This window comes from Myodes glareolus, chromosome X (assembly GCF_982192425.1).
Source record: "Myodes glareolus chromosome X, mMyoGla1.1, whole genome shotgun sequence".
In the NCBI taxonomy this organism is placed as follows: Eukaryota; Metazoa; Chordata; class Mammalia; order Rodentia; family Cricetidae; genus Myodes; species Myodes glareolus.
In genome coordinates, this window is record NC_142053.1 from 21,530,945 (window position 1) to 21,552,277 (window position 21,333).

Genomic DNA, 21,333 nt, shown 5'->3' on the forward strand with positions numbered 1-21,333 from the left:
TTGGGTTATCTTTTGTTCTTAGCTAATAACTTGCCTCTCCTCTGGGTTTGAACAAGCTCAAATTGTTACGAGTTTATACAGTATATAATCTGTTGTCAAATATTTATCTCTGTCTGAAAATGAAATGTCCTTAAATGCAATTTCTTTTTAACTGAATGAATCAATGGGAGAAAGAGAAATAACTTCTCATTTAGCCAATTTTTAATCAATATTGTCGTGAAAGACTGAAATGTTAACTGAATCCTGGCTGTTGTCATTTGAAATACAATTTGTGTGTTTAAGAATTTATGTGCACATCAAACTTTGGACTTCACATTCAGAAAGGGAAATTGATTTATGGGAGCAGACAATTGCAGGACTATAGTTAATACCAGCAATGAATGTGAGTCAATTATTTGAAGCAAATGGACCTTAATGACTAAAGTAACAGAAACATATCAAATTCATTTATACCCTGGATTTCATGCTTTAATTTGTAGACGTATCTTTTTTTTCTCCTGTTTTACAGAGGCCTTTGAAATTGTTGTTCGTCATGCCAAGAACTACACCAACGCCATGTTCAAGAACAACTACCCCAGCCTGACTCCACAAGCTTTTGAATTTGTGGGTGAATTTTTCACAGATGTGTCTCTCTACATCTTGGGTTCTGATATCAACGTAGATGATATGGTCAATGAATTGTTCGACAGCCTCTTTCCAGTCATCTACACCCAGATGATGAACCCAGGGCTGCCCGAGTCAGTATTGGACATCAACGAGTGCCTCCGAGGAGCAAGGCGTGACCTGAAAGTATTTGGCAGTTTCCCCAAGCTTATTATGACCCAGGTTTCCAAGTCACTGCAAGTCACCAGGATCTTCCTTCAAGCCCTGAATCTCGGAATTGAAGTCATCAACACCACCGATCACCTCAAGTACAGCAAGGACTGTGGGCGCATGCTCACCAGAATGTGGTACTGCTCTTACTGCCAGGGACTGATGATGGTTAAGCCTTGTGGTGGTTACTGCAACGTGGTCATGCAAGGCTGTATGGCAGGTGTGGTGGAGATCGACAAGTACTGGAGAGAATACATTCTGTCTCTTGAGGAACTCGTGAACGGCATGTACAGAATCTACGACATGGAGAACGTGCTGCTCGGACTCTTTTCCACCATCCACGATTCCATCCAGTATGTGCAGAAGAACGGAGGCAAGCTGACCACCACTGTAAGTATCAGTCTTCCATTTTCTAAGGGGCTCTCCTTCATTATGGTGGGCGGGCTGACTGCCCCAGCAGCAGATACTGATCGAACCATAGAGGAAGAAAAACAGCGAGCAAGTGAGGACGGCACGTGGGCTGAACGAACTCACGGAGATAAGCTAGCTGCACGTTAAAACTCCAGGGCACACAGTTGCAATACCAGGCTCTGAATTCTAGCAACACACACTTCCCTGCTGCAGAGTATTGGGAACTAATTTTATCTTTATGAGTCTTATTTTTTGAACTCAAGTAAAGAGAATGGTATGCATGCAGACACTTAGCATCCGTGTGGCAAATAGTAAATCTTCAGTAAATGTTAGCTGTTATTGTTGTCATCATGATACTTATGGTAATGCTCTGATAGTCCTTTCTCCTATAAACAAGGAAAGCGGATCGTAGTGAAATTGCCTGTTGCACACCCAGTTACATAGTTAGTGGAGGAGGCATGATTCAAAAACTGGAATTTTGGTTCAGTGGCCATCGACTTTTATTCTGATTTTGTTCTGTGGTCTTCACGTGTATCATATTACCATTCTGAAGAGCGACTTTAAGAGACTCAGCTAGTGCCTCCTAACTAAACCCAAAGAAAGACATAAGAAAAGCAGAACATCCGTGCTCCCCTACATTCACATTTGCAACCTTAATTATGCCAGTCTGAGACTTCAGGCATTTGTGGCGGTAGGACAGTTCTGCTAGGAAGGTAGCAGCTTGCCTGACTTCTAGGAGAGTCTGTCATAGAACCAGATGAGAAAGCCACTTCTGATGTAGAGCAGAACATACAGCCAAGAGCTTCCAGCCATATCATTTTAAGAGAATGACTGATCCCTAACTGCTGCCAGCTTCGGAGGAGGATGTGGCAGAGCAGTAAAATACACTGCCATTGTTGAGCTCCTGCTTCGTGTCAGCTCTGTTGGCCAGCGTGCATCATAATGTATTACAGTCATCCATGTGATGGGTCTCAATACTGTACCCATTGCACACAGCAGGGCTAAAGCTTAGAGAGTTTAAGTACTTTCCAAGATCTCCAAGCTATCTTGCTGGAAGGAGCTGGGATTCAAACCCAGGTTTGGCTGGCCTTGCTGACTCCTACTCTTAGCTTCTCCCAACTATATTGTTGTGTGCTCTGAGCCATTGCTTATCCAGAATGTAGAGGGCAGCATGGGCTAGTTATAGTTAGCCTTGTCTTTAAACGCTGGAAATGCAAAGTGATAGAGGTAATTGGTTTCTTTGGTGAATTAAACTAGGAAGGAGGACAGAAATGATACAACCCTCGGCGTGCCTACTTATGGAGCTGCTCTAATTGCCCCATTCACAAGTGTTGGCCATTTAAAACCCATTTGCTGAGAAAATATTTTATAGTAAAATGAACAGAAATGCCCTATCTAACGGTGGTGTTCTTCGATGGCTAATTATTCCCTTGACTGCTTTATAATTCGAGGCCAGATTCTGGGGCCTTATGCAAAAGTCAATTGCACAGAACTAGAAAAATGAAAAGTAAAGGGCTTTCATATGTTCATTCACCAACATTGACTGAGGGCTCACTGTATGTCCAACACCAACCAAGGGCTTTCATATGTTCATTCACCAACATTGACTGAGGGCTCACTGTATGTCCAACACCAACCAAGGGCTTTCATATGTTCATTCACCAACATTGACTGAGGGCTCACTGTATGTCCAACACCAACCAAGGGCTTTCACATGTTCATCCGCCAACATTGACTGAGGGCCCGCCATGTGTCCAACACCAGCCAAGGGCATTGGGGTGTGAGGATGCCTACAGTAAGAGGAAAATAAGAAGACTACTTTAAGGGCAAGATATTATAAGTATTTAAAGGAATCTATGCAATTTGTTTGACTATAGCATAATGGATCTTGAAAGCCTGTTTCCTTTCTCCAGTGCTCTTAAAAACAAAGGCAATGAAGTAGGAGTGTGTAGAAGTGCCACATGCCCATAGCCCCAGTACTCAGGAGACTGAGACACGAGGATCAGGAGTTTGAGAGTGCTTCCAGGGCTAATCTAAGACCCTGTCTCCAAAAACAAGCAAAAAGAAGGAGGAAATGAAACAAAACAAAAAAGAAACAGTTAAGGAAGAAAACTAAGTACACCATTTTGATGCAGTCTGGACATGTAGGTTGGTTATGTGAACATTGAACATCTGCTTTACACAGGGAACTTTGTCAGCTAGCAGGCGTTTCTAAGTTCTTAAGACTTCTGAAGTCTTGACATGTCACAGTTGCACTGGTAGATGGACCCGCAACTGAACCCATTCCACCATAGTGAACATTGTACTGCGAAGCGAATGCCAGAAAGACTGAGAAATGAGCCAGTCTAATCCCATTCATTTGAAAATGAAGAAATAAAGGCTCGGGAGGCATACCCAAAGTTATTTCGCTAATAAAAGAGCCAGAAGCAGAATCCAAGGTATTCTCCTGCTGCAATCTAATATTCTTTCTGCCATATTACTTTGTCCCCAGCAGACCCGTCCAGACTTTCACTCTAAAAGCACCATTAGGATTTTGCAAAGATATACTGAACTTAAATTGCATGGCTATTTCAGGCTTTCATGCATGCTACATTTTAGGAACGTGTACATGGAAGCATGTGCTCATGCACATACCTACCACACAGTAGGGGGAGGACATTTTGTGTCATTATCATTCAGGAGGAAAGGCCCGAGCTGTCAAGAGGTGCTCAGGGATGCAGTCCCTTTCTGTTTTGGCCATTAAGGACCTGATTGCTCCCAGTTCCCATCTAGTTTATGAGAGCGGGAAGTCTGCCATCCATCCCCTGGGAATGCCTGAACTAAGCCAGAAAGCATATGTATACTGCCTCATGGCTGTTATATGATCACCAAGATGAAGTCATCTGTATCACCTGGTGGGGGTTAGGGGATCACTGGTTGGGTGGGTTCCAGGCCACACGCTGTATAGGCTCCAAGCAGGCAGGGCGATTTATTAAGGTGAAGAGAACTCGGGGCTCGACAGACTGAAGCTGACAGACCCACGGAATCCCTCCAAGCAAAATCTGGTTTAAAGTTAAGTATTAACCAGATTCTGGTGATAAAATGGGAACACCCCAGAGCTGAACCTTTCTGAAGTTCAGTTGTGCCAAGAGCCCTCCTCTCAAATCATGCCACTACTGAGTTGTGGCGCAGAGCAGCTTTCTTAACATCTGGGGATGAAGTGTTCACGCAGGAATATTGTCCTGAAATGGTTTTTGTCTTCTACATGGGTGTGATACTCTTAGACTTTCCTAAGTATGGAGTGTTGGTGCTTTAGTTTCTCCAAGGGTGGTTCTCAGTCCTGAAGACTACCAGGTGAGTGTGTGAGCAAATATTGGGGTCTTACTCCTGGCAACACCCCTTAATGTAGTAGATGTTCAGTTCTCAAACCTGACTCATCATTCCAGTCCATGGGAGAACTTGTTTAACGTATTCCTGGAGTCCAAACTCAGAGAGTCTGATAACTTTGGAGAGACTAGAGAACTTGTCATTTCAATAGAGTCCTAGTTTATCCTGATGTTCCCTTAGGAACATCTGACTCCCTTGCTTGAAAGTGAATAGCTCAGACGCTGTAGGCTGTTTTTGACAGAGCTAGAACGAGATTGCATCTCTAAAATGGGGCTGCTATATGGGTGCTAAATGAATTATTACGTTTAGAAACTGCAAGTATGCTGGGTGGTGGTGGCGCACGCCTTTAATCCCAGAGCTCAGGAGGCAGAGGCAGACAGACATCTGTGAGTTCGAGGCCAGCCTCGTCTACTGAGTGACTTACAGGACAGGCTCCAAAGCTACAAAGAGAAACTTAAAGTTTTGTTCTTTTTATTTCAAATTATGTATAGGTGTGTTTGGATGCATATGTGCATGTACATGTGAGTGCAGGACCCTTGGAAGCCAGAAGTATGGGATCCCCCGGAGCTGGAGCTAGGTGGTTATGAGACAACAGCCTGATATGGGTTCTGGGAACAGAAGAAGGTCCTCTGGAAGATCAACATGTGCTCTTAACACCTGAGCCATTTCTCCAGCCTATTCATACTTTTTTAGTATTGGGGAACAAACCCAAAGGATTGCATGTGTCAGGAAAGTGTCCTATCACTGAGCTATAACCCCAACTCGTTTACACTTAATTTTGATTGATCAGTGCAATCTTAGTATAAAGAAATTGAATACAAATGCTAATAAGTGTCTAAAGGATATCTGTGTGCTTATGTAGAAGGATGAGGAAGGAGAAACAGAGAGAAATATCTATATTGAAAACTCCAAAGGAAAGGTGTTAATAAGAACACTGATCTCCAAATGGATTTGGAATCAAGGATACATATCTTGCCCCCAAGCAAGTATTGAGCCTTTGATAGTAATTAGGTGAAACTCTCGCAGTAAAAATGGATCAGCACATTATTGAATTCCATATTTTATATCTTATAGCAAGTGTAGATAAGTACAGTTTATAATATACTTTCAGCACTGCTGATTAGCATGGCCGTTTTTCCAATACAGAGGCTAGAGCCCAGGTTTATGTACATTTAGGTAGCCACTCTACCAGTGAGCTACATTCCCAGACCCTATAGGGCATCTTTTTAAAATTTTATTGTTTTCTTCTCGAAATCATTTAGTAATTACCATATACCTACATGTTGATCAGATGTATTTCATATATAATTCATTCGTTAAATGTTTGGTGTTTATCTGTCTCCCGGAAAAGTTTTCAAAAACTTTTTGTAGCTGATCTCATTGACGGTCTTTACTCCCCAAAGTAACTGCTCATATACTCTTTGTTGTTGTTGTTCGTTTTGAGATTTTGATTTAATTGCATTTCTCCCCTCCCTTTCCTCTCTCTGAACCCTGCCACATGCGCCTCCCTGCTCTCCTCCAAATTCGTACTCTGACCGTCCTGTCTGGCTGTTGATGCTTTCCTTTTTCCTGTGTGTACTTTCTTTATTGGTCCTCCTAGCACATTCCAGTGTTGGCATTTCTACTCCGCAGTTCCCCTACCCTGGCTTCTGATGTTTCATTGGAAGTTCTGCAAAATGACACCAGCTTCTCTCAGCCCTATTTCTCCCTTCCTCCCCTCATTGTGACTCCCTTTAGCCCTTCCCGAAGGAAATTCTGGAAAGGTCTATCGAACATTTCATCTTGGAAGCACTGTAGGGGACACAGCATATCATAAAGAGGGAAGGGAAGAGCGAAAGACCGTTCTTTTGCTTCATTCAGGAGTCACTCAGCCAGCAGGTCACAGAACTCAGCTTCAGAGCTGGGGCTGTCTGACTCCAAAGCTCGTGCTCGTTACTATGACTTTATATTGCTCTCTCAAACACTTCCATTCTCTATTCACTAGAATCTTCGTTCCCCAAACGCCACCTAAATAGGTTTTTTATTATATTATTTAATATCCTGTATTACTCCCTACTGTTTTTCCAGCTGCACAATCGGTTTTTGAATTCATTCTCTCTCCTTGGAGACTTTTGCTCTACTATTTCCCAATGAAGGAATAAAAGACATGAGGGGTTTTTTTCATATTCCTAACACTTAAAGGCACAGGCTACCTTCTAAGACAATATGTGTGTAGGCGCCACCTAAAGTCTATATGAGTGCTGCCGGTAGGTACTACCTAGAAGTCTATGTGAGCGTTGCAAATGGTGAGGGATCTGTTCATTTCCAGTTGCAGTGTTAAGTCTCCCCCCATTGGGATCACAGGTGGTTGTTTGGTTTGTTCTGGTTTGGCTTGGTTTCCACAGAGATGGAACCTGGGCCCTTGTTTATGCTACGCAGACGCTCTAACACAGAGCTACACCTCCAACCAGATAGTTTTCAGTGTATCTGGTATTTATTCCAAATAGCAAACCCCATTCAGGTCTCTCTTTTAGAATTCCCTTAGGTAGTAACGTTGCTTACTGAGAGCCTAATCACACCAGTGTCCAGGTACACCCATTTCTTTGGCTAGACTGTTTGAAGAGGCGATGCAGTCAGTATTTATTCGTGTGTGGTGGGAAGCTTTGAAGCAGACTCTCCTGGTGATCGGCAATAATAACGCACTCTATCAAATTCGTGCATTTTCCCGTCTGTGTGAGTGACTGTAACTCATCAGAATTTCCAAGATTAGCCTTACCTTTCTTCGCTACTTTTGAAGGCCGAGGTCATTTCTCAATGTCAAATTGTCAGGGGTTTTCTCCTCGTGCTATCACTGCGCTTTCATTTTTTAGTCTCAGATAGAGATACCTCCTGAATTCATAGAAGCTGGTTTTGGCTCCAGAGGGATGCAGAAGTGATAAATCCAGTAAATATCTCCGTATTTTGTTTGCGTATGCAGGCCAGCATCTGGAACTTCAGTAAGCAATATTATTCAAATGAGGTCCATTTCTGAAATGACACAAAATTTACATTTTTCATCCTTCTTTACCATTTACAGTAAAAATATCTTTAGTTAGTGCTGTTGGAAGACGGTGGTGGTTTTGTCTTTTGTTCTGCTTTGAGCCTGGGTTTCACTCATAGCATGGGGCTGGCGTCGAACGTATGGTCCTATTGCCTCAGCCTACGAAAGGCAGTTTTAAAAAATATACGACCCAATTATTGAAAGGTTACAAAAGAAGAATTGACAGCATTAAGTGTTAAGTTCACATCAAGTTTCCAAAACTGACTATATGAAGAAAACTTTTGAATGTTTCATCCCAATGCTAGATGAGTATTAGAGGTCACTTTGGGGAATCAAATGGGCTCTGTACACATCTAGCACTGTTTGCCTTTACCTAGGCAAGGGGCAGCATGATGCCTAGTTGCTTATGTGCTCTAATTAGCAGTCGTTTCTAAACCTCTTTTCTATGGTCAGTGAACTGATACGATGAGAATATGCCCTCAGGAACCGTAAAAATCTGGGAGTTTGCCTCAGTTGCGAGCTACCAAGTCAGTGTGCTGCCATTTGTGGGTGCTAGTTAAAGACATGAGTTAGAGACGAGGAACTTTGGATCTCCTACGCGTAGCAATGGCAGTAGCCAGCATGTCGCCATTTGTGTCCCACAGATCCCCTAGCCTCAGTTTCCATGGGGTGAATGACTCCTGCATTCGCAGTGAGCATTTTCAGCTTAGGGACCTCAATTCCAGCTTTAGCCCTACAAGAATCAAAACCAAACGAAGTGATGATCGGTTGATCTTATGGCCAGATTCCCAGCATCGCAACTGGATAACGTATTTCTCAGCACCGGCACCACTCATTGCTCAGAATGAAGGCACTCTAGCCTCCAGCGCTGTACAGACACTACATAAAGATACTCGGAAGAAATAGCTCGCAACCAATAGTAGTCAGGGCTTCCATTTGTAAGACACATAGAAGCACAAGCTATCTTATCTATAAAGAATCATCTTACAAGTGGCTACCTTTGGATAGGGACAAGACCCTCTCAAGCTCTCAATGCCGTTGGAGGATCGAACCAAGGAATTACAAGACAGAACAGTTTTTTGAGCTTTGACCAGCCAACGTCAAGCAGAAGGTACACGGCAAGCCCCCAAACAGTGACAGTGATGGTAATGTCAACCATTCAGAGAACACAGAAAGCCTATCAAAGGAGCACTTGCCATTGTTGCCTCTCATTAGCAGTAAACCTGCATGGCTTTGGTCTTCCAGTTAGTCTTCCATGCCTCTCTCTTTTGATTCCTACACAGCTGTCTTTTCCTTCCCTGCTCTTTGAGGCTACAGAGCTATATGCTTCCTATTGCTCCCCAAGCTGGCTGGGGAAGTTGTCTCTTTTACTTCACTTACAAGGTGGCAGATGTGATAAGCGCAGGGTAGTGAGCAGACACTTAGCCCTATCTGCTGGTAGTGACAGGGAGAACTGACTTGTTCCCAAAGGGTAATTAGAAAGGTTAGATAATTCAGGGCAATTTGCCCAAGAGGGCAGAAGTTCAGAAAGCTATCCCTATGACCTGATATCTTAAGGATCCATGTGCTCCCGGGGTGACAGTGAGTAAGTACAAAATGCCTATTTCTAATGTTGGCTGCTCAGGGAGCCAGAACATGGTGAAAGCAGCCTTCACTTTCTGAAGGCAGAATCGCCTCTGGATATTTATTCATTGCAAAAGCAGAAAGGCCTCAGAACCCACGGTGTGCTTCCTCTGCCATGCCTTTTCCTCTGCCTGGAATGAAGGCTCTCTTGGCAAGCGTAATGCCAGTCACTCACTAATGATACCCCACCCCCTGCAAGGTACCTGGCTTGGCTCATTAACCTCTTAGGCTTATGCATTTCACGATGATCGTGCTCAGGTATGCCGGCCAAAGTTTTTTGTAACTTCACTTGCTTTTCAAAAAGTCAAGCCTCGTGCTCCCACCCTCCAAATTGAAAAGAACAATTTAGGGCATCATAGAAGCAGCTTTTAAACAGGTACCACGGTAGAATAGTAATTTCCTCTCGGGAGTGAGCTATTGCAATGGTTGCTTCAGTAAAGTCACAAAAGGCCAACAGGAGGCGAGTCTGCCGCCCAGTGTGTTGCAGCCTTTACGGGATCAAGTACACGCCTTATCATTCTTGGCAGCCAAGCCTGGCTGAGTGCCGAGCTCTATGCGCTGCACTGGGCCTCCCAGTTTGCTGTCCCTTTCCTCGTTGTGTGTGCGCGTGGGGGGTGTTAATGGGGCAAAACAAGTGACTTTTGTTTTTATGATAGTACAGATTTCATCATATCCTTTCAAAAATGTCCCTTTGGGATGTGCATAACCCACAAGGCTGTTTTCTTGCTTCCTCTGGGCTCTGGACTGGGGGAGGGAAGAGCCGATGCTGCCCCTTATTACCCAATTCAAATCCTTTCTGAAGAATATTCAGAAAGCGAATTAAGTTTGCCTATTCATTCCACTCAGAATGCCTGAAACAGATAAAGTAGGAAACAGAGTCATTATATTTGGGCGCTGTCTATTATCATTTACTGACTCAGAGTCTATCTAAGCCTGTCTGCTTTTTGCAGATAATTAATTTTGTTCCTAAATGTAGAAAAGAATGATTGTAATCAGTATGTTTGTACTTTCAACCACAAATAGAGCCCATCAAAGATGTGTAGTACAAATAAACCCCATAAAATATGCAGCCCCAGCGCTGCTTGAAGTTATTGTGCTGCCTTTTTTCTCAAAAGGAAATATGCATATATATGTGTATGACTCCGAAAGTTCTTCCTGCTATTCTTTCATACTTAATAGATGGGTCCCTCTTTTTTCAACTCAAGCCTGTGCTATGAATTATATTTATAATCAAATCCCATGTAGCAGAGCTGAAGGAGACTTTGATTTGATATGGAAATCAACTTGTCAACATACAGACATTCCTCAGTTCTAGATGTAAATTTCTCCTATTATTCTCACAGGAAATTATGAATGATCAGATCTAAGAGGTTCAAACCCACAAACGTAGTATTTCAGAGGAGGTTTCTGTGTGCTCTCTGGGAAAGGATGTACCCTTATATTCACGCTGCTTGCCCCATACTATAGCCAACCCCTACTCTAAGCCCATGCCTTCTCAATCTCTTTCCGAATTATATAGTACCCTGTATCTCTTTCATTCAGGCCCTGTATCGTATTTAAAGTGATGGTGTTTCATCATAGTTCAAGCATCACGAAGAACCTATTTCTGCTTCTGCTAGTACAGTATGCTACATTTGTTCTATTGAGAAATAATCTACTTCACTTAGAGAAAGAAACTCTTTATTACCAGAAAAGTCTTCTAAAGGGAAGTATGGTGGCTTTCAGTCAATGTCATCCTGTTGTAGGGAGAAATCGTTGATCAGATGCTGAACCGTGTGAAATCACTTGCTATGAGAGGTGTCAGTTCAGATACCAGAGTTTGTATATAGGATCTCAGCCTTCTGCTGCCATAGGCTAATGGTCTTTAAAAAGTAACTTTTCAGCGTCTATTTCTGAATTTGTACAAGGAAAAAGAGTGTGAACAGGGTGAGGGAGGAGAAAGGGGGAGGGACAACGATTATTAGAACTTGCTGTGTGCCTTATGCATTTCTGAGTTGTATCCATGGATAAGTTCATCTGGCTTACAATAATCCTGAAAAGAACAAGATCATGTTGATTGCCATTTTCTTGGTAAGAGAACAGAGGCAGAGGGACTTGGAAGTAGGTACCTGCTGTACTGCGGCTTCAGCTGCTGTGTAGAGCAGGAGGCCCTGAGGTGCATCGCTTGCCTTTGGCAAGACCCAGTCTATGAATCTGTGGTTAGGGCCAGACCTTGGTTGCACACTGACTCAGTAGGAAGACGGTAGGAAGGGGAGCCAGAAATTGCTCAGGGTCTTTCCTGCTTGCCAGCTCTCTCAGTTATTATTCATCCTGTTTTCTCCATGCGGCCTTGAGAATTGCATGGGAACTTCCAGTGGGCCTCACTTCTTTTCCTCATGCTTGTATTAATTAATCCTAATTAGATTTTCGAAGTCTACAGACTTCCCCCAGGATTATTGCCTATTTAATTTACCTTTAAAAAGAGAATCTGTTCTTGATGAGCTTCACTATAAAAGATGCTTTAAAGCTATATAGCAGCTATATTTTTCCCTTCCAGTTCAAATATTCACGGTGAAACACATAGCTCTGTGGCTTTCTTATTCTGCACTAAACCTTGAAAGGATCTTTTGCCAAACATGGAAGGAGTTCCCTATTAAGTGACTTTATGTGTGACTCATGTACTCGTTCCCCTAAACAAATCCTCACTGCAAAGTGAATGGGTTTCTTGACTGTAATGACCTCCTAGAAGATTTTTTTCAGTTGTGAGCATTTTTAAAATCATCTTTGAGCAGTCTTTACAAGTTTTCTAGATATAAAGTACTTTAGGCAAAATTAAGAGGCTAACCCGGTATCCTCATCCTAATTAAAAATAAGGCAATAATCGTTACAAATTGGTATAATCAAACTTGACAGGAGCTGTAGAATCCATGTTAGGCAGCCCACTCATCTGAATCGGGTGTCAGCATTCCATGGATCTCAGAGGATAGAAAACATGCATCGGAGGAAATCTTTTCCTTGTACATCTGTGTTTATCAAACTTGAAAGTCTATTTTCTTCCTCACCATTTCTCCTGAATTTGTAATACCCTGATTAAAAAAAAAATTAATGCATGACTCAAACTGCTCTTTGCTGAATGGCCCCGTTCAGAACTGCCTCGGATCTGGCTATCATTGACCAAAGACTGTGTGAGGCACTAGAAGTGAGAAATTACGGCATAGCCTCACTTCAAAGAATTGATTTCTTATTTTTAATGCTTTTAACTGAAGTAGAATTACATTACTTTTTCCCTCCCTTTCTTCCCTCCAGCCTCTCCCAGTTACTCTCTCCCAGTTACCCTCTGTCAAACTCCTCCTGTGCCCCTACTCTCAAGTTGATAGCCTTTTTTTCTGATTGTATTTGTAATGTACATATATGTATATACACATGTGTGCACACACATACATCCTTTTTTGTTTATATATGTGTGTGTGTGTGTGTGTGTTCAAGACTGACCATTCAGTGTTGGACAACCGATGTGGCCGCTCAGCCAGAGGAGAGGCTAATATTTCTTCTCCCGGCAGTCAGTAGTTGCCTGTAGGAATACACTTAGTTTGTCCTTGCAAGGAATAGAGTAAGAAGAGGGTGTATGACCTGGAAGAAATAACTTAAGGTTCAGGAGTTATAGTGTGAATTGATTTCGCATCCCTGAACATGTTGTCTAATCTCCATGAGCCTTAACTGTTTCATCGAGGATAAGAACGTCAGCCTCCTAGAACTAATACGAAAAATTGACAACAATGCCAAGCACTTGAAGGCAATGGAAAAACTCTCAAATGTCATACGATTCACTTAACCTACTGTGAAGCAAAGTAGTCTTTCCTCCCTAAGTCTTCTTTTATATGGTGGGGTGCTCATCTTTGGGGTCCTCACAGTAGCAGGAGGACCATATTTACTAAGTTCCAAAGAAAAAGGTCCTGTTCTGGGAGGCAGCAATACAAATACCAAGAATCTGTTTGAGCAAGATAAACCAATTGGCCTGCTGAAGAACTTTTGAATTCTTTTCCTAATGTTAGAACTGCTCTTTCAGGTAAGGATGTTTGGCCAGGTTCTCCATGTGTTTCCTGAAGCTTTAAGTTTCCCTAGTTACTGCATTCAGAACTTGGTGTGTCTTTAAAAGAAATTTATTTAGTCTGTTTAGTAATAAGGATTCTTCCTCTACCTATTCAACCCTTACCAGGAAGGCTAGCCATGTTTCCCCAGATGTTAAAGTCAATTCCCAACCAAGCAGACCAGCTCGACTGTCTGCAGATTTGCTGGCTGCTCACAGGGGCCTTCCCAGAAGACTCGTGAGAAAAGGGCAGTGTGGTGTATCTGGATCCCCAGTGGGGATTTTTCGTTGTTGTTTAACATTCATCTTCTTTTGCTATGTCTTAGTGCTGAAATCTCTAGTGGAGGGAAGAATCAAACTGTGTTTCTGGCTCCTTTGTTTTGAGAGTGTGACTTGTACATTATTATGCTAAATTGCTTTTTACCGGGCACCACTGTCAAATGATTAGAAAGATTTTTTTTCTGGATACAGAGAAATACAGGGTAGAAAAAAATGTCTCTTCTACCATTGAAATATTAAGTTTTGAGACCATAAATCTCAGATTGGTCCCCTTTAAAGAAAGAATTAAAGCGAAGGATGAGACAAGGAGAAAGATGCAGAGATCAGAGGAATTTGAGTCACTGTGAGTGATGCTCACTCTGCAAAGACCACCTTTTTCTAAATGCTCTATTTTTCATTTTTTTGGGGGGGGATGATGGATATTAGAAGATGGTGAGACCAGTGTAGTCATTTGTATATGTTCCCTGATATCTCCCTTTATTAATTTCCTCATTGGACTCACCATAAGGATGATTAAAGAATAATGAAAATTCATTAGCCTTGCCTCTATTCTTTAAAATTTCTTATATTTTTGAAATTATAATACAATTACATCATTTTCTCCTTCCCTTTCCTCCCTTGAAATCTTCCTATACACCCCTTCCCTGCTCTCTTTCAAATTCTTTTTCCACTAATTGTTTTTGTATACATGTATATATACTCTATATAGTATAGATAGACAGATAGATAGACAGACAGATAGATAGATAGATAGATAGATACATAGATAGATAGATAGATAGATAGATAGATAGATAGATAGATAGATAGATAGATATTCCAGAATATAGTCTGCCTTCTCTATTTAAAGAATTATCACTTGTTCTTTCATCTAAGTTTTGCATTATCTTACTCACTAAATTTCATATCTTCCATATTTGAAACAGCCCACATGTACCAGTCTAGATCTCTGACTTTTGGTCAAGTGGTGTTACTTTATCCATCTCTATCCATTCCATTCCCACTTATTACTGTCTGGCTTTCACAGTGACTAAGGATTCAGCTTCCCATTCGATTGCTCCATCAGCCTGTCATGGAAACTGCAGAAACACCTTCCTGCCCAAGATTAGATTCTCAGTCTAGTGTTTGTTTCACAGATCTTGGGTCTCTGGACCTTGCAGGTTTCCCTGAATCTATCGTATGGCCCTGTCTATCCTCTCTTTCCTACCCAAACTTCTCTTGAGACAACAGTTAGACATCCTAGTGCAGAGTAGGAGCCAGAATCAGCACCCACACCAAGCCTAGCCAACTCTCCTGCTTCTTCAGCTTGGATTTAGGAGAGATAGCACAGGAGGGAAAAAGAAACACTCACTGAATGGAATAGTCAAAACAAAATGCAAATTGCAAGAGTCCGCAAGTAAAGACATCTATTTGGGAGCTTCACTCTGCCAAATGAAAGCAGCTAGTGGATAAAAAGAGAACGAGTCTATCAGTCCAGCAGCCAGGGAGGCTTAACACAGGCAGGAAAGACATTTCCTTGTTTTATCTTTTAAAGCCAGAATAAGGAGATTTAATTGGTTAACGGTGGGAAACAAGCCAACAAGCAAGGAAAGTGAGAGCTAAAACCTGGATAACTAAGCAAAATGAGTCCAGAACTTTCTGTTCTGTTGGAAAGACGAGAAAAACAAATACAAAGTTAGGTTCTTTTGTAGCATCTGTGAGTTTGGGGATCAAAGGACAGATCCATAAATATTTCAAAATGTTTGCTCTGTACTGCTTGAATAATTGGCCAAATAAGAACTCAACATGCAGGAGACTGCGAAACACATCATTGTATAAATAGAGACAATAATCCAGCTTGAAATACACGCAGGTGCCCATAAAATAAGACACTGATCACAGAATCCAGAACTTTGCTCTTCCAATTGGCCTCGTGGCACTTTTGTAAACTAAGGTTCTTTCCTGTCACAGATCTACAGGAAGAATCCTCCCAATTCACAAGGACACCTTCATGAGCTCTGGCGGAGAATGCTGATCTTGGGCTAGGACCCTTGGTGCCATTTTTCCTTATGCTATCTGCTCCGTTTTCCTATCTCTGGTCCTGCAGACTCTTACGTTCTCTTGGTCTTTCTTTTTGCTTACTCTGTCCTGTAAATGATATAAAAGTTAAAGGGCTTTTTCTTTCAAGTGATGTCTTCTTTGTCTTATGTTTAAATTGAAGAATGGTTTTGGAAAGACCTAGCCTGTCTCTTCACTTTTAAAATGAGGAAACTGAAGCATATGATCAGAAGCAAGGTGTTTGCCAAAGATGTACCAGTTAATGACAAACCAGGGCAAAACCTTCTGGCTCTGCCCATCAAGCCAGTATTCTTTGTGCTGCATCACCTGTTTCTTATAACATAGTGAGTCTACTTCTAAAGCTTTCCTTTCAATGGCTCTGTCTCATTATCCCTGAAAATAACCAAAATAACTTCCAAATCTCATAATTTCATAATTTGCTTTGTGTTCTGGTTGTAGAATTCCTAGAGATCACAATAGACACATCATTACTATGGATTTCAGTGCCACGGCCATTATGAGCATTTTTCTGTGCAGAACAGAAGTAAAATAGGCAGAGGATAAAATTCCACACCGAGATAGTTTTGCATCCGTGTGTTTACAAGTTGCTTTGATGAGGAAGGAATCAAATATAAATATGCAATTGAGACAAAGACAACTCGGGGATGTGTCTCACGATAGAAGCAGCGAATAGGAACTGCCGGTCTGGTCTTTTCCTCTTTCACAGATCCAAACATATCAGTGGGAAAGTGTTGCTTAAAATGTGTTCCAGTTACAGTCAATTAAAGGTCAGCACATGTAATTTACACAAAATGGAGACGCAAGAACAAAAGGTATCAGTTGGGTCTCAGTTGGGTCATGAGGAATAGATTCGATTTCATTTGCGGATGAATGCTGCAGGGCTTTTGAAAATGCAGGATGCAAATCACTCTTGTTTTTTAGAAAGCATTTTTGCAGGTTTGGTGTCTCAGTCTGTTTCATTCTGTTGTTTGCATGCCTTCCATAGTCATTAGTACAATTGAATTATTGAATGACCCACACTGGTAGGCTGGTAGGTTGCTTGATTGAAATTATCTTTATAATGGAAATCAGAGAACACTTTTAACCTTGTTAGAGTACCAGTGTACCAATTGATTAATATATAAAGAATGGCATAAATTTCACAGGGAGCTATTTATTTCTAGACAATCTTGTGAAAGCAGTTTGGGTGATATTATAGAAACTTTCTTCATACCTTTGTCAGGCTGACACTAATGATCCTGATTATTTCTAAGACTTTCAAAGTGTCAGTGTTAATTAAATGAATGCTTCAAATATAGATAGAAACGAACATTTAAGTGGTTTTCTTAAGTGTTTGACAATGTGTATGAAGATTCTTTTGTAACCTAGTAAATTTCAGAGAAGTAATTTCATTTGATAAGTTTTTTTTCAGCAGTAACAAATACTTGGCTCAGTGGAACTAGCTAGCGTCACAAAGGTCACAGTTGATGCATATATTCAGTGAGTATTTTGATATATTCTGTACCAAGTATGTGCTATGGATAGAGAAATGGAAGAAGCCAACGCCTGCTCTTAACAGAGTTCATAATCTAGTGAGGGATCCAGTGATTGAAACACAGGTCAGCCTATGCACAACATTACAGCAACTCAGAATACTGGGTATTACCCGGACCCTCTTGAGAAGGTCAGAAAAGGTATCCTTAGGGAAGTTGTCCATGTGTGGAAGATCTTGTAACCACAGAGATGACAAGGAAAGGGTCTCTAAGAAATAGATTGCTAGGGCTAAAAGACTAGAATCTTAGGGCTTGTCTAGAGATTGGGGATTAATGGAGATGTTTTTTTTTCTTTCTCTGATTCAGGACTCCTTCAGTAGCCCAGGCATATATCTTGAGCAGTATCAAGCCATCCAGGTCCTGGGACCTTATATGGACCCTGAAAAAAAAAAGGCTTTTATTATACTGTCTTTTCTGCTGCTTCTATTACAGCTGTCTTTGGCAAAAGCAGGCACCACCATGGCTGAAAAGATCAGTCTCCCTACACTGGACATGCCTCCTAGTTATAGAGGGAATGTGAGGAGCAGGAACTTGAATGCTTAGCAGGGCCTAGACTAGTTACAGAAAATCAAAACAAAAAGGGAAAACCTGGTCCTTTTTCTAAGAAATTGCTTCTATAAAAATGTATCCTTGCTTTTAGACTGCTATTAGGGGATTGTAGAACTAATTAAGAGACCTTAACATCATTAATAATTTTCCTCCTTGAGTTTTATGAGTACTGTTTTCCTTAAAAGCTCTCATGAAACCCCTGTAGGAAAGCTAATGTGCAGCTTTTCAACGGCTTGCCCTTCAAGGCTCAGGTTCTAGTTAAGCATAAATTGCCTACCAGTAGCTAATCGCCAGCTTCCACGGTAAAATATACACATTGTCTCAAGTTGCATTCATAGCTTTAAATATCAAGCTATAGCCAATCCTTGTTTTTGATAAACACTGCTAAGAAGGACGTTAATCCAGAGAGGCCACTGGACAGTTTCATAAGCCCTAAGGTACTTGGAATAGATTTGGACACACTCACTGAGTGGGCTAGAGGTATGTATAGGGTGCTAAGAGGCAAACTCAGAACCTTGTACTTATTCGACAAATGCCCTAACACTGAACCACATCCCCTGCTCAGGACATGGCTTTGAATAAACACACTCATGGGCAATTGCAGAAATCCATAGACTGACTTCTGGTTTACATCTGGGGGTAGTATATACTAGAAAGTAATGAACTATGTCTCCAATGTAAATCTCCCCCTTCCTAGTCCTCTTCTTTTCCTCTTCCTCCTTCATTTAACTCCCTTTTTCCTTCCTCTCTCTTCCTCCCCCACCTTTGTCCCCCAAGAAAAATGCACCATTGGAAACAGACGATTGGTGTTTCATTGGAAGGGAAAAGCCGCTCTGTCTCTGGCAAATAGATGTTTGTTTGTCCAGGAAGTGAAGCCAAAGGGGTCCACATTGCCCCATGGGCCACTGTTTCTGTGTGGGGAGAGCTAGAGGCAACTCCACACTTTCCCGTTGCCTTTAGGATAGGTTGTAGGAATCAAAGTGGAAACTCAATAAAACTTTCAGAAGCAAATAAATAGAACCTAGAAGGCATGTTTCTCTGGGGATGGGGAGGCGCCATATGTCACTTTCATGTTTTTAATCAAAAGGCCAAGACTTCACCCAGACTGCAGTAATAAGTATTTGCTTTCTGGAGAGTTTCATTGAAATGGCAAGCGTCTTTCCTTTAACTATTTTTCATGCACTTCCCCCATTAGAAAACAAATAAGCGCAAAGTAATATAGCCTGGAGAAAACTCTGTATGGTGTACTGTTGCTGAGACGAGGTAACAGTTTCAACACTTGGTGGCCTGGGAACCACTGGAACCCAGGCTGTTGGTTATAACATTGATTTGAAGACCCTTACAAAACCTTAATGGAAGTAATACCATTCTTTCACTGATAAGGAAACTGAGAAACAGGTCAAGGGAGGGAAGGTGCAAGAGGACAGGAATCTTGAGACAGCCATGACATGTAATAGTTGAAAAAGATAGTGTATTAAGATGTACCTTGAGCCATCTTTTTTTTAAGTAAATTTTATTAAATTATAAAAGTTTCCATTTCCGCCCCTCTTCCCAACACCCTCCCACTCCCCCCACTCCTTCTCCTCCTCCCTCTTCGTCCCTTAGGGCAGTCAGGGTTTCCTGCCCTGTGGGAAGTTCCAGTTCCTTCCCCCTCCCTCCAGGTCCAGGAAGGTGAGTGTCCAAACAGACTGGATCCCCAAAATCCAGTATATGCAGAGGAAACAGGTCCCAGTATCATAGTCAATGGCTTTTCAGAAAGACTTCGGGCCAGCCACAGTCAGAGAATCCGGCCAAATTCCGAGAATCTGGTTAGATCACCTCCTCGTTCAGTCCCAGTCCAACTGGCCTTGGTAAACTCTCATTAGATCCGTTCCCTTGTATCAGTGGGTGATAGCATCCCTCGCAGTACTGATTTCGTTTTTCATGTTCTTCCTCCTTCTGCTCCTCATTTGGACCTCGGGGGGCTCAGTCCGGTGCTCCAATGTGGGTCTCCGACTGTATCGCCGTCCTTCGCCAGATGAAGGATCTATGGTGATAAGCAAAATATACATCAGTATGGTTATGGGCCACGGCCGATTCAGGCACCCTCTCCTCTGTCCAGAGAACAATCTGGGGGATCTCTCCTTGGACCTGGGATCCCATATATAATCAAGTCTCCTGTAAACCCTAAAATGACTCCCTTAGTTGAAATATATTCTTCCCTGATCCCATATTCATCCTTCCTCCCTCCCCCCCCATCCCAGGCCACCGAGCTTTCCCCGTTCCTCCCCTACTCCCTTCTCTCTAACCCTCTCCCCTTCCATCAACCCTCCCACCCCCCCATGCACCCGAGGTTACCTGGGACTCTTGTCTATTTCTACTATGTTCATAGCAGCACTATTTGTAATAGCCAGAACCTGGAAACAGCCTAGGTGCCCCTCAATAGAAGAATGGTTAAAAAAGGTGTGGAACATATACACATTAGAGTTTTACTCAGCGGTAAAAAACAATGACATCTTGAATTTTGCATGCAAATGGATGGAAATAGAAAACGCTTTACTGAGTGAGGTAAGCCAGACCCAAAAAGAGGAACACGGTATGTATTCACTCATAAGTGGATTCTAACCATAATTAAAGGTCTTTGAGCCTATTATTCGTGATCCTAGAGAAGCTAAATAAGAAGATGAACCTGATGAAGATTATTTAGCTATCCACCAGGAGGTAGGAAATAGACAAGAGCCATCTTTTAATAATTGTAGTAGGTTACAGGGTAGGGAATAGCAAACAGAGGAGAGGAAAGGCAACAGGTGTTTACTGGGTGTCACTTCATTCTGGGCATTTATGCTTCATTCTGCTTTCAGCTTCATTCTGGGCATTTATTTTGTCTGTTCCTTCATGTAACCCTCACCTCAGCCCCATAAAGCAGAACTGATTTTTCCCTGTCTTATGGGTGACGTGTAGAGGCCTGGAGGAATAAAGTAATCCTTTTCCTTTGAGAAGAAGCAGGAGGACTGAGATCATACAGTGATCTTTTAGGAGCTCAAAGAAGACAGATCCCTTGCTGCCTGTCAGTACTTCCAAGTTTGTAACCTAGGGGAGGATGTCAAAATGAGGACGCTAGCTCTGGAGGGAGATCCTGACAGGGAGAACACACGGCTACCTGGCATAGTGGTCATGTACAAGACCATTGAGGTGAAAGTGTCTTCACTGGGTAGACGAGCGATGGGAGCCAGCAGAGCAGTCTATGAGCGTGGAAGTTGAGAAGGGGGAGACACTGTGTTTGAACACAGAAAACCAAAATTAGGAAGGTAGAGAGGCGACAAGCATGTGGCAGTCTGCTGAGAGAGACATATTGAAAAGAGGATGGAGGAGTGTATATCAAGTGGGAAGTGAATGAATAGGTGATACCGCCAAAACACTCCAGAGAATTCTTCCCAGCCTGGTTTGCTCTCTCAACATTTGTATGAGGGATATTTTTATGGCATGATCTAGCTGACTCCTTGCAGGCATTGCTTCTTTGTATGTCTTTATTATCATTATTGAATTATTTGCTTTTGAATGTTTATGATGACTCATTAATTTGGATTCCCTAGCCTGGAGTTGATATTTGAAGCAGTGTCTTAAGGGGCCTTACCCAG

At 42.1% G+C, this 21,333-nt stretch overlaps 1 protein-coding gene across 1 annotated transcript in view; it reads left to right on the plus strand.

Annotated features, from left to right (window-relative positions):
- The window catches only part of Gpc3 (glypican 3), a 348,387-nt gene that overhangs the window by 193,658 nt on the left and 133,396 nt on the right, over positions 1-21,333 (plus strand). Inside the window, exon 3 of the mRNA XM_048450333.3 lies at positions 509-1,203. Coding sequence (XP_048306290.1) covers positions 509-1,203 — 695 coding nt within the window. The remainder of the gene's footprint in view (positions 1-508; positions 1,204-21,333) is intronic.